General features: G+C 39.1%; 1 protein-coding gene across 1 annotated transcript in view; it reads left to right on the forward strand.

The window, feature by feature from the left end:
* LOC136265016 (enhancer of mRNA-decapping protein 4-like) overlaps positions 1 to 13,826 on the forward strand; it is a 53,188-nt gene extending 39,362 nt beyond the window's left edge. The window contains exons 10-25 of the mRNA XM_066059774.1: positions 3,204 to 3,287; positions 3,478 to 3,573; positions 3,626 to 3,649; positions 3,705 to 3,783; positions 4,298 to 4,545; positions 7,606 to 7,703; positions 8,254 to 9,718; positions 9,853 to 10,097; positions 10,359 to 10,514; positions 11,052 to 11,107; positions 11,153 to 11,212; positions 11,576 to 11,741; positions 11,951 to 12,149; positions 12,540 to 12,657; positions 13,042 to 13,259; positions 13,456 to 13,826. Coding sequence (XP_065915846.1) covers positions 3,204 to 3,287; positions 3,478 to 3,573; positions 3,626 to 3,649; positions 3,705 to 3,783; positions 4,298 to 4,545; positions 7,606 to 7,703; positions 8,254 to 9,718; positions 9,853 to 10,097; positions 10,359 to 10,514; positions 11,052 to 11,107; positions 11,153 to 11,212; positions 11,576 to 11,741; positions 11,951 to 12,149; positions 12,540 to 12,657; positions 13,042 to 13,259; positions 13,456 to 13,648 — 3,505 coding nt within the window. The 3' untranslated portion in view covers positions 13,649 to 13,826. The remainder of the gene's footprint in view (positions 1 to 3,203; positions 3,288 to 3,477; positions 3,574 to 3,625; positions 3,650 to 3,704; positions 3,784 to 4,297; positions 4,546 to 7,605; positions 7,704 to 8,253; positions 9,719 to 9,852; positions 10,098 to 10,358; positions 10,515 to 11,051; positions 11,108 to 11,152; positions 11,213 to 11,575; positions 11,742 to 11,950; positions 12,150 to 12,539; positions 12,658 to 13,041; positions 13,260 to 13,455) is intronic.
* The last annotated feature ends 368 nt before the right edge of the window (positions 13,827 to 14,194 follow it).

A 14,194-nucleotide genomic window follows, 5' to 3' on the forward strand; every position in this document is an offset into this window, starting at 1 on the left:
CCTTTATCGGGGGGGGGGGGGGGGGTCCATGTGCACACTCGTGTAGTGTAAACCGCTAGGACCATACAAGCACCACATAATCCTGGTTTTCAAGAAATTTAAAACAACTCTATTGCTAGGAGTACAAACAGGTGTGTTGAACTTCGACACCTGTTAAGTTAGGATCCTGTCTAGTTAGGATCCTATCTAGTTAGGATCCTGTCTAGTTAGGATCCTGTCTAGTTAGGACATGCACCTCTGTACTAAGGACCTATCCACTCGTTAGGATTTGGATCAAGTCATTTACATGTAATTTCCACTGTACAGGAATATCCTGTATACATGTAGTATATGAGCAATGGGATCTATACAATAAGTACAATGAAAAGTTAATTTTAAGGGATCAATGAAATAAGCAGCAATGAAACAAGAGAGATTGTTTATACCTGTAGTTTTGACAGTGAACTTTTAATCCCTGTATACCCATGACTGAAGTACTGTAGGATTGTATGTCCTACTAGTACAACTACAGGTGGACCTCCCTTATTTCTGTGATGTCTACTTGAGTTTTAAACATCCTATTGTAACTGCTACAGTTAGTGAAAGGCATGTCTTGAAGCTCCCAAGTGTACCCCCAACCCATTGTCGATTAACTCTTGCAACTTTGTATAGTGTAGCAGCAGCCTGCTAACAGCACCAGAGGGGATTTTAAGGGAAATTATTATGTTCCCCTGTTGCAAGTTTTAAAAATTCTTCATAGAATAGAAATTCTTTATTATTTGTTCCTAACTACTGTACAGGTATTGATACACCCTGTAGGGGAAATTTGATGGCTCATATACACATCTTTACAACACCACCCCCCTCCTATTAAACTTGGGTCAAATGGTGAGAGCTAGGTGGGTATGTAGAGAGGACAGCTGTTATCAGGAACTGACCAGTTCCACAACGTCATTTTTTTGCGTAATACTAAGAACCAAATAAACTTCATCATTATTGGCTCTTGATGACTGACTTGCATAAATCCAAATGCATTATATGGCCTCTGTTTATTTTATGTGAAACCTTACAAATCTCACTGCTGTATTGACCATGTCAATACTGTATTGACCATGTCAAGTAGGTCCTAAATGCAGCTAAGGTGTACTTCATGACCTCATTAATAAGACCACCTCATTATAGTGACCATGTCAAGTAGGTCCTAAATGCAGCTAAGGTGTACTTCATGACCTCATTAATAAGACCACCTCATTATAGTGACCATGTCAAATAGGTCACAAACATAGCTAAGGTGTACTTCATGACCTCATTAATAAGACCACCTCATTATAGTGACCATGTCAAGTAGGTCACAAACATAGCTAAGGTGTACTTCATGACCTCATTAATAAGACCACACTTTACTGCCATATGTAGTGTAACACACTTAACAGTTAATCCCAACGAGCATGTGGTATATTTGCACGCCTGCCCCTTCACACAAAGTAAAGTTGTGGAGAAATACAGATCCCACTATTAGTTCTAGTGCAGAAATACTGCATTTAACCAATTGATATGCCAGTGACATTCATTCATACTATACTTCAAGAAATCACCTAGGCAATACAACAGCTTGCAGAGCATCTTACGTGACACATGGTTAGGTATGTTGTCTATTTGAATTCCTTTAGAACTAGTATGGTATTTGTATTTTACCAAACTGTTACTTTTAATGAACGTGCAGGCATCACCAAACTTAAACAAAAACATTTTTTTTTACTTAAGTTTGGCTTGGCACCATCAATGCCCTCCATGATCTCCATGGCCACACACTGCTTTTCAGAATTCTAGACATGTCCTTGATTATCGTCCATTGGTTGGTGGGGTGTAGCAGGCTTAGGGAAAATTTAGGGAAATTTTCAAATTCCCCTGATACAACAAGGGGAAATCTGTGATAGTAAATTTGCAACTTTACAACATCAACACCACTCCCCTCTGAATTGTTGGTACTCCAAGGTGGAGTACCGAGATGTTATCAGGGTATTAGTAGTGTCTATTGCTAGTTCTGTAGAGAGTAGCTGATTACAAGTTTCATGAAGTTGTATATAGCCTGGTGAAATATGAAGCAAGAAGTTTTAGAAAGCTTTGTAAGACACATGATGGCTTCTGTTTTCACTTGAAGATTGTTTGTTTTGACTACCAAATGGTTGTGTTTTGATATGGTGAAACCATATGACCTCACCCAGCAGTTCACACAGACTGATACAGTAATACTTTCAGAAACTTCCTTGTACTACATTCTTAACTAGTCCTGCGTGACCTGTATATGTCACAAGGGATTATCCCTACTGTTCAAGTGTCTGCTCATCAGAAAGGTACGTATTGCTTCTCAGAAAACTTTGAGTGTTTAAATGTGGTTGACCAAGCGGAATAAGGTTGAGGAGACTAACTTTTAACCACTAATTGACCAGCACAGACAATGCGCCAACACACATACATGTATGATTACAGATTGATCATGTATATGTGACCGGATCTGCAAGAATCCCATATGTTAGCCTGAAATATCAGGGAAAGCTGGTTTCCCGAGATGTCAGGGTAGGCTGGTTTTAATTTTACAGTAGAATGCAATAAACGCAATGGGTGAAATATTTATGAAATAGAAAAAATTCCGTAATTTTTTTGAGTGCTTGTTTCACAATGAAGGAAGATGATAACAGCAAAAACTATGGTAGCATCATGATCCCCAAAGCAAGAGGAGTGTGAAAATCTTTGTTTCGTGTCAGTACTTCTAAGGTGAGAGAAGATATGAGTGTTAGTTTGCCATACGTTGGACAAGCAGTTCGTCATCGTTCATGTTTTTGCCTTTGCCCAGCTTGTAGGAAAGCCCTGGAAGACAAAACATACTCAGCAATGGATCCGCCTGTTAATGGAGAATCCAATGGGGGAAAGTTGCATCTTGGTAGATGACTGCATTCAAAAGTTATCACCGTTTATTTAAGCACCTGTAGTTTATTTTCTGCATCATCACTGTACAAATCAATTTCTCTGCTATTGCCACTTTGTAGCACTGTACTTGGCTTCTAGAGCTGAAACTTCAGTTGGCCATTCCTTTGACAATCTAGGTAAAGGAAATGTAATAAAATGGAATTTGAAAAATGTGGGGTTCTTTCAGATCCAGTCACATATGTAGTTTGTGATGTCCACATCCTGGTCCATGTTCTAATAGTATATCCTTACTGTAGTTGTCTCCATGACTGGACTCCTCATGGAGGGGACTCCGTCAGTCGACTGATGTTCTGTGATAACCTGCTAACCAGTGATCCCAAGTGAGCAGATGACTCTAATACTTTGGTGTATGTATAGTACTTGTTGGAGCTATGTAATTGGCTCCATAAGGCTAGAGAATTTAGCTACATGGCAGACATTGACAGTGACATTTCTGGCATTTATTTGTTGTTCAGTTAACCTGTGCTTTTTATGAAGAATGTGCAAGTGTAACTTTGTATTTCTGTCTAGTGCCCCCTTCTGGAGGTTCCTCGTCACTGCAGCCAATGAGAACACAGAGGTGAAGGTGTGGTGTGCACAAACATGGAAGTGCTTACAAACTGTCAGGTAATCACCATGGTAACTAGTGTATACTTCAATGATGTCATTTTCCCATCAGGTTTCTAGCAGCAGTTGATATTGGGTGAGTATAGTGATGTTGTTATGATACAGTGTGTATAGTAGTGATATCATCACAGCATAGATGAACTACCCAGTGTCAAGTTGTGTCTTGACCTGTCAGCATCATACCTTGTAGCAGCTGATACTAAGAGAACTGTAAGTACTCCTTTTTGAGTTGTACATGTGGAAGCCACCCATGTGTGATGTTCTAAAACAGGTTGAGTCTTGATTATACAAATCTCAATTTTACAATGACTGTTCTATTAGAGTATTTTATCAACATTTTGGATAAAGTGTACGTTCTATTAGAGTAGTTGAGCAAGCTTAGTAAATCTTATTTTTATCCAAACAGTTTTGAATACTGTAAATGGGGAAAGTTTCACAGTTAAGGCTTACTTAGACTATTTTCGGTGAAAGTTTCATGGTAAAGCTTAAACATAGCTATGTAGTACACTGTAAATTATTGATTTAGCTGGGAAACTTTTGTGGTTTGCTTTGAAACTGTGAAAACATGCAACTTTTGCCCAGCAAAACTTCCCCATTTATGGTACTATTGGTACATGCACAGCAAGTGTTTGAGGTTCTACACTATACTATATATTGCATATGTTCTATTAATAGTAGCTGCAAAAGAGATTGTACCCATATATGGTTGGATGTGTCCTACTAGGTACTATATGTGTTACAACTGTACCAAGACCCAGAGTTGGGTCAGGCTAGTTTCACAAGCATCACAGATCACTTGTTGACTCAGTCCATCATCAGTTTCGTCATCACGGGGCCTGTACAGCCTTACCTTGACGACGTGTCTAGCAACAGTGACATCAGTGATGAGGATGATGATGACATGGATGCTATGGAAAAGTTTGATACCAGGAAGAACACTGTTATGATAAAGCTTCATTGTATCCAGACCAAGTGAGTGTGTGGGAGGGGTGTGTGTGGGTGACCATCTTTATGAAGGACCCCTCTGAAAATGTGGATGCATTGATAAACAGGAAGCCTACACGTGGGTACAGTGTGACCTGTCAGTTATCTGAATAGTAACTGATTGTTCTATTAGAGCATTTCATCAACTGTGTTTGTTCTATTAGAGTAATTGAACCAGTCTTTGGTGTATTAATGACTGTGTTTCATTTATCTGAACAATTCACCTGAAAATTTTTACTGGTACAGAAATGTTCGAATAATTTCTGATGGGAACTATGTATATAGAGTTTACTTTGGCATACAGTAAATGTGTATACCCTTTAAAATGAACAAAAGTTTATCCTAAATATGTAGGCCACTAAGATAATCCTACCCATGATATAGCAAGAAATTTCCGAGGGGAGGGAGAAATTAATGCATTTTTGCAGATTGACACCAATCCACAAAAGTTTTCCCCTTGAAATATGTAGCTTGTTCAAAATGACATTGTAGTAATGTATAACAATTCCCAAGAAGCAATCTCCTCGAAATTTTGAATAGTGATCATCTGCTAAATATTTTCCCCTTTAAAATATCCCGCTACTATACGGGTCATTCCATGTCAAATCACCAAGAAATTGTTGGTTCACCTCTCGGATTTTGATGAAACTTGGTGTGTTTGTAGTACCTATGGTGCTCATCATCCATACCAATTTTTAGCCTCATACACCACATAGTTTCTGATTTATGACCACAAATATTTTGAATATTTCATGAAAAATTGGTCCGTCTTGAGTTACAAAATCAACTGTAGCTCACCACTGCATTAATATTTTAAAATAAGATTTTCAGTGATTAAAGACTGTTAACTGATCTTTCAAGTAATCCATAAACTATGGGATATCAATTTAATTAAGGTTCAAAAAGGCTCCATTAAAAACTTTAATCCTTAATATTTCAAGTGCTGCATCAAATTCTTTGAATTTTTAAATAATAATTAGGTTGTGGTCTATTGTTGGTAAAATTTTTGTGGTGGGGCCACAATGGGTTCAAGAGATATAATTAAATATGTTGTGGTATGTAGACACCTCTAATAACCACTCCTGATAAGGCCATGCCAACTTTGTCTTACACAATGAAGGTGTCCAAGTACAGTGCAATCTGTTTTAGTGACCACCTGTATTGAAAGACCACCTTTGTGCTGTAATTTATTTAGTTGGATTTATTGTATGGGTAATTCTATATCAGTTCACCAAAGTTTTACACATGGCCCCCTCAGAATTTGATGAAATTTGGTGTGTGGGTATCCAAAGTACGTAATCATATGTGTCCCTTCATCCATTGCTTGCATGGCTTCCCAGAAATGGCTTATTTAGTATTCTGTTTTTGCTGTACTTGTGATCATTCAAAGCATCATAACCTGGGTGTTTTTAAAATGAATTGCACCACTTTAAAGCTCAAATAAAAAGCTTTCATTTGGTATATTTAGCAGCTTAATTTGATGAAGTTGATATTTAACCATGTCTCCTAATCTTTGACCTTTGCTCTACCAAAAAGTGCTGATTAGAATTTTTTGTGGATATTTGTCAAACATTCACCTATTAGTTGCAAAAGTTTCAGCTTGGGGTCTCTATGGGATTGTGAGATAGGTAGCTAGCGGTGTTTGCGGTATTATAGTAGATATCCCATTATTGCACACCATTCTGCTGATTTAGGTTTGCAGACACACAAGACTCTTTGATTCAACTGCAAGTTAAATGTATACATATATAAACAGGTTGTGACAAAGGCATGTAATACAAGTTTGTTACCGTGGTGATACAGTGTGATGCTGTTTGGTAGCAAAAGTCATTTCTTTTTTGGCAGAGTACACTCAACCACTTCTTGTCCTTGGGTCTACAAGAGATAGAATGTCATCCATTGGTATAGTGTGGATATTCTGGGACTCTGGGTACTTGAACGAGTTTGATGGACCGTGTGGATACAGAAATGTCAGCTTCACTTCCTCAGTGTCACTGCGAACTTCAAGCACACAAGCTAACCACCGATTCTCTTCGTGTAAACAAGTGATAAATCCAGCAATGAAGCTTCATTCTTTGCTTAGAGCAACTCTCTCTTTCCTGAAAACATCAGATTATGAGTAAAATTTTATTTCCACTCTGCTATCTGAGATTGGCACAAAAGAGTGCAGTTTTCTCGTAGCATGGATTGTACGTGAGAGTTGAAAGCAGCGTCCCTGCTGTCTCGAATAATCTTCATTGTTACAATACCCAAAGTAAACAGCAGGTATGTTGCTACATGCTCAATTGAACAACTGACGTGGTGTCATTAGCTGGTCATTGTACTGTCTTTGCAAGCTATATAAGCTGGCTTTTTAAAGTTGCATTTGAAAACTATATAACTAAATAAATTGCAGCACAAAGGTGGTCTTTCAATACAGGTGGTCACTAATACAGGTTGCACTGTACTTGGACACCTTCATTGTGTAAGACAAAGTTGGCATGGCCTTATCAGCAGTGGTTATTAGAGGTGTACACTCCCATATAGCAGTAATAGACTACAAAATTCCACTACATACCACAACATATATAATTATATCTCTTGAACCCATTGTGGCCCCACCACAAAACTTACCAACAATAGACCATAACCTAATTATTATTTACTAAAAAACTCAAAGAATTTGATGCAGAAATGTTAAAGATTTAAGTTTTTAATGGAGCCTTTTTGAACCTTAATTAAATTGATATCCCATAGTTTATGGGTTTCTTGAAAGATCAATTAACAGTCTTTAATCACTGAAAATTTTATTTTAAAATATTGACACAGTGGTGAGCTACAGTTGATTTTGTAACTCAAGACGGACCAATTTTTCATGAAATATTTGTGGTCATAAATCAGAAACTATGTGGTATATGAGGTTAAAAATTGGTATGGGTGATGAGCACCATAGGTACTACAAACACACCAAGTTTTGTCGAAATCCGAAAGGTGACCCTACAATTTCTCGGTGATTTGACATGGAATGACCCATACAGTATTTAAAGTGTCTGTTTCATCCAATCACAGGTCAGTGCAGGAGCTGATGGTTCGGTTTGAGCCACAAGATCGACTGAACATGCCGACACATCAACTACTACAGTTTCCTGAACTAGCTGAGTTGTATGGTTAGTAATATTTCTGTTGTCATGGTGACATTGTGGGGACCTGCTCTAAGAGGTCACTTGTATAGAATGGCCACATCTGCCCTTCTGCCAGTGAGCAAAGCAACATTTTACCTAATTCCAAACTTGTTAGGCTGATCAGAAGTGTTCTCTCACAGAAAGTGTTTGTTATGAGTTTATTATTAAAACATTCCCTACTTGTGTGCTTAAATTTGTAGTGTTTTGTGCTGCCCACTTTGCCCAGCACTAATTTGGGAGAAATGAGACCAGTTAGGATTTTCAATCTTTGTTACTACTAAGGGAAAAATTACAAGTTCTGTGTTTAACACTTGTTCATTCCCTGACATCAATATTACAGTGTGTGAAATGCAGAACCCCTCTGTAGTGGATGTCTTGGGGCCCAGTATTTTAGGTACCTATATTTGCTGTAATATAGACGCTTTCAGAAGCTAAAATCTTATTCTTTATTATGGAGAGAGGTTTTCTGTTAAATTGTGTCCTCCAGGAAGTTTGTCAAAAGAGGGTTCCACTGTAATACATTTGTTTCTTTCAGGACTGAACAAGACCACATCTGGTAGTGAACTGGGCAAATCATCTTCAGCCCCAAGTAGTGAACAAGATAGTTCTCCACAGCGTCCTCCCCCTGCAGTGACACACATTGACGCAAGCATGATCCCCTTACCAGAGACTGAGGCGTCATCTACTCAACCACTTTTGACCTCTGGAGGAGGAGGAGGAGGAGTAGCAACTGATGATGTGGTAAACAAGGGGTATCCCCTTGAAAGCAGTGTTGATCCGCCATCCCTCAGCACCTATATGTCATCCCCACTGACTTCATTAACAAGTAGTGGAGGGAACACTCCACTGAGTATGCCTGTGGGCAACTTTGCTTCATTTGGGTCACAGAAGCTGTTATCACCAGCTGAATTTGTGTCCAGTCCTCCTCACAGCTTGACTAGCTTCCCTAAAGGTACTCCATCTGATTTCAGCTCTGCTCTGCCCTTATCTGTCAACAATGCAGCCACGCCCACTACTACTGTGCACACTAGTATAGCTCCTCCCCCTATGACATCATCCACAGTAACAGAGGTGACACTGGACTCCACTACCAGTGATAGTGATGATGGTAATCTGACCCCTCAGGAGTCAGCCAGGAAGAGTTTTCAGGACATCTGTGATACACTGGATTTGCCCAAGGCCAAAGTTGACCTGCCAAAGATGTCACCAGAATTGTTTCTGTCAGTTGTGTCTGATCCAGTGTTCCGCCCTGAAGCCCTTGGGGGTGACACCAACAAGACACTGACATCTCAACCTAATTCCACCAATGAAGGTGGAGCATCGGGAGAGACATTACAGATAGAGGGAAGAGTGTCTCAAGCATCCAGTGATTTTGCTAGTGCTAAAGACCAGGAGGAGAGTGATCAAGAATCATTAGAACTTGTCAGCAATGAAGACTTAGCGGACACCCAACCTAAGACACCCCCCACCTCCCAACAATTATTTCCTGATGCTCTTCCACTAGCCACAGACCAACAAGTAACTATGGCTCGAGTGTTCCCCAGTAGTCCTGGTCCCTCCCTCCAGCTGTCCGCAACAAGCAATGATCTGCAGTTCTTAAAGTGTAACCGCTGTTCAACATTTAACAGTCCCGATGTGCAGAATTGTACACATTGTGGAGCTGCCAAATCTGACCAGTGGACCAAACAGATCTTCACTAAGGCAGCAGCTCAGAACACTACAGACTCCATGATAGCCCAGTCTCCTTCAACAGCCGACGTAGCATTCAATGAGACAACAAACACTGTTGAGTCAGCAGCATCAGACAGCAAGATAGCTAACACAGCAGTAGCTGTAGTCAGTGAGTCACTTCAGGAATACTCTACCACATCATCTCAGACCTCAACATCTCTACCAGTAACGGAGAACTCCATTGAGATGAGAAGTGATAATATCATAATGGTGGGTGGACAAACTGTCACCACTGCTGTCACTGTGCAAGAATCTTATCCTTCAAGCAGGTGGGTCTTCTGTGGGTGTATCAATTGTTTTACATGAGACTCTGATTTTTATTGGTACAACAGAGTTTTACATTTGACACACCATACACAGATTGTACATTTCACATGACATCATAATGTATCCATGTGTCTAGTGCTGTGGTTGCTAAGTTGTATCCAAGTCAACCAGTCGGTCCCCCTCCAATGAGTCAGGCCCCAGTGACTGGTCAGTCGGTAGAGGAGCTGAGACAACTGGTGATGAGTCAAAAGCAACAAATGAATGCCCTGAGGGAAGAAATGCTCCGACAGAAACAAGAAATGATGGAGCAATTTCAGCAAATGTTGACCAAGTCTTTCCAACAACAAGAAAATGTTCTTGCTAAGAAAATAGAGGCACGGCGTATCCTTTTACTTTGCTTGTGTCATGTGTGTGTGCTAGAACCTGTTAATATGGACACTTGGAGACACCTACATATACAAAATGCAGATGCTTGGTTAAGGTCCCAAAGTATCCCTTAGTACATACAGTAAAGTTCAAAGTACTCCAACATATTAGTGTTTGGATTAACCCATTGTTAATAGTGATACATAGTAGTCCAGTTGTACAGGACTTTCATAACTGGTGTGGTGGTTAGGTCAGCCTTAACTAGGTACTGTACAGAGTTAGCAGTAGAGAGGTCACTGCAGGAGAGACAAGGAGTGGACCAGCAGAGACATGAACAGCTACTCAGTGTAGTGTCACAATCGTTGACAGAAACTGTGAACAGTAAACTAGACAAGGTGATGAAGACTGAAATGAAACAATCTGTTGTGCCAAGTGAGTGTGTGTGTGCGCGTGTTAGGGCTGAAACAGATATCCGTATTATCCGGATATCTGGATAATAATTTACTATCCGGATAGTGATTTGATGCCATCAGGATAATTTCTAATAATTTGAAGCAATTTTATGTTAATGTTTCCTTGATCCAGTTAAACATTATTACAAACTTACTTAATCTTCATTTAAGTGTTATGTTTTATTCTAAAGTACTAGTAAAACAAACATGTTCACAACAAAATATACAATGCTTTTATAGCAAGTGATGATGTCACTATCCTTAGGATATCTGGAAACATTTTGTTCAGGATATCCGGATAGTAAAAACTACTATCCGTTTCAGCCCTAGTGCGTGTGTAGTGTGTGTGTGTGTGTGTGTGTGTGTGTGTGTGTGTGTGTGTGTGTGTGTGTGTGTGTGTGTGTGTGTGTGTGTGTGTGTGTGTGTGTGTGTGTGTGTGTGTGTGTGTGTGTGTGAGAGAGAGAGAGAGAGTGGTATATGTACACATATTTGACATCTTGGTTACATTCCATTACAGCTGTCAGCCGGTCATTGACTAACTTACAAGAGAACTTCTCCACAGTACTACAACAGGTACAGTTCATCATGTGATAAAATCACAATCACTTTTTGTTGTAGAAGTTGACAGCTACAGATACTGCCCTCAAGGAAGGAGTAACAAAGATCTTAAAGAGCAAGGTATGAAAACTTGTGTAGTAGTGATAGTAGTCCACATATTTCATAGAGGTATTAGCCATTGTGTATGTAAATAGCTATGGAACAAAACTTTCCCTCCAACCTTCCTCCATGTTTGATCATCTATGAAATTTTTCTGCTTTGAAACTTTTATGCATACAGTATCCTAAGTATCTTTTATGCAGGTACACTACTGTTAGTACCATGAAAAATATATATATACATTTAAGATGTTTAAGAAATTGGCTGTTAAATTTACCAGTGCCTGTTGTGACTCATACTGTATGTAATGCTGTAATTTTTTTTTGTTAAGAAGAGTTTTGCTAATCACTTATTTTTGTACGTACACTTGTGGTCTTCTTGCAGAGTTTTACAGACAGTCTCACTAGTGCAGCCACAGTGGCATTGCAGGGTCCATTACAAGGAGCATATGGTCAAGTGTTCCAGTCGGTGATCTTGCCACAATTTGATCGGTCATGTCAAATGATGTGTCAACAAATCAGCAATGTCTTCCAACAAGGAACCAGACAATGTAAGCCACTCCCCACTCCCCCCCTCCACTGTGTGTACATCAGTGAGTGTGTGTGGAGAGAAGAGAGCTTGTGTTATGTGGTTTAAAACATTGACAATAGTTTTTTTTGTTTTGTTTTAAGCTATATGAAAATACTACAGAATTGTCTACCATAAAACAATAAATGTTAGTGTGTGTTGTTGTTCACACCCCTACTCATTACTCCACAGATCTGGAGGAGCTACAGAGACATTTGGAGGCACACAGACATCAGTCAAACACCGTCAACTCTCAGGTAGTACAGCAGTTGTCACAGCAACTGAACAACACCAGCCGGACACTAGAAGCTAACCAGAAGACGTTATCAGATACTCTCACAGCGACACTACAGTCCAGTGTACAACATCAACTACAACACTCTTTGAACCAGTTAGTGGTAGAGTGATGTGTCTACCCTGTGGAATCGTTGCTATATTACGAGGGTGTTGACTGGGAAGGAATCAAAATGGCTCCTTCTCTTTTGATGTGTAAATACAGTAAAATTAAAATGACTCCTTTTACATACATTAGTGTTCCTTGTATGCACGAGCATGTATCAATATATATTATTAATTGGTAAACTTTTCAAGAATATAAAATAAACAGAGTAAAAAAAATTGATGTAGAAGTCTTAGGCTTGACCTTTTTAAATAACAAATATCACGTTCATGTTAGTTGTGATCTGTTTGTTAAATATTACCTCAGTTCCCACGTTATAATGTTGTTTGTGATGTCATTGGGTGTGGGTAGTAATATTTGTTGGTCATGCAATCCTCACAGGTTGCAGTCCAGTATAAAGGAGATGGTGGCGACCACTATTCAGACACACCCGGCTCTTGTTTCCATCGGTGACCAACTAAAAGTACATACTAAGGACAACACCAGGAAAGTGAAAGAAGTGAGTAAGCTGCAGACTTTGAGCTGGGTCTATAGGGTTATTTCATGTGTATACTGTACAATGAAGTTAGTGACGGTATGCTTGTTGATAGAATTGGCATTTAATAATCATGAGCATGAGCTTAATAATCAAGCCAGTCTTATCTATTAATTAGACATGGCCATTGGAGTAGGCAAAACTTAGTAATGTGCTAAAGTGACTATTGAAATTGAAATGATTGTCATGAGATTGTAGTGCGTAGCAGTGGTGCACTGTAGTTCAGCTACAGCAATACCTGAAAACAATCAACTGACTGCTCTATTAGAGTATTTTACCATACTATGAGATTATCAGTTCTAAGTGGCTAGCAAATACTGAAGCTAAACACACACGCATTCCCCACAGGTTGAACTCCAGAAGATTATACAGAACAAGGAACTCAACAAGGCATTTGAGGTTGCCTTGACAGCATCAGACCTCCACCTTGTGTTGTATGTGTGTAAACAAGTTGATGCTGATGAGTTGTTTGACATCACCCCACCTTGTCTGACCCAACCTGTGTTGTTGTCACTGATACAACACCTCTCCTGTAACCTTGACAATGAAATGGAGGTGAAATTGAAGTGAGTACCATATAATGAGTTTTCTGTAGGTAAAACTAAATCCCAGCAATAACTTTAAAGCCTATGATACATTAATATCTTCTCTACCCCATCACATCTACATAGTAACTACCATAGTGACCAATACAATGAATATGTTAACTGGCTATCTTATATTTGAGTAGAGTTTATTATTTAATGATGTGCTAATTCACAGATACCTGGAGCACTCCATACTAGCCCTCAACACCAGTAATGAAGTTACTCGTAGTCACATGCCGGGGGTGTTGAGTACCCTGTGCCAGGAACTCCAACAAGCTGAAGAGCTACTGAACCTCACATCACCCAGTACAGCAAGAAAGTTACGCAAGTTACGAATGGTTGCCGAGAGACTAGCACAGCCTTGTTAACATGACGATGAACATGACGATGAACACCAACACATGTACACACACACACACACTAAGATTATCAATAATATTACGATGACCTCCAAATAATAAAATTAGTTGTAGTATAATATGATTTAGTTTGTGAACATCTTCAATGTCAGTACAAAATTAAAAGGTCACAAAATCACTATTTTTTGTGTTGGAGTTATACAAAATACATTTTTTGATTACTTCTAGGTATAAATTCTTGAAATGGCATATTATGCTCCTCCAAAATTCCTAATTATTCTGCCTGAAATTTTTTCACTTACAGTAGCCATGAGTTTGTGTTCAACCAATGATAAGCAGTGCCCATCATTACCTTCCATATAATATATGCGAGCACACAGCAATAGTGCATTTGGGGCAAACCCCCCTTCCCCCCACACATAAAGGCTGGAATATAATATATTAATGTATTTATAATAGAAAAATTGCATTCACTGCTATAGCTTCACATTAACAACATATTAGAGCATGCAAAAATCTATTTCAAAGTTTCCTAAAATTCACTGCATTGTTGTA

The sequence above is a fragment of the Dysidea avara genome, chromosome 8 (assembly GCF_963678975.1).
Source record: "Dysidea avara chromosome 8, odDysAvar1.4, whole genome shotgun sequence".
In the NCBI taxonomy this organism is placed as follows: domain Eukaryota; kingdom Metazoa; phylum Porifera; class Demospongiae; order Dictyoceratida; family Dysideidae; genus Dysidea; species Dysidea avara.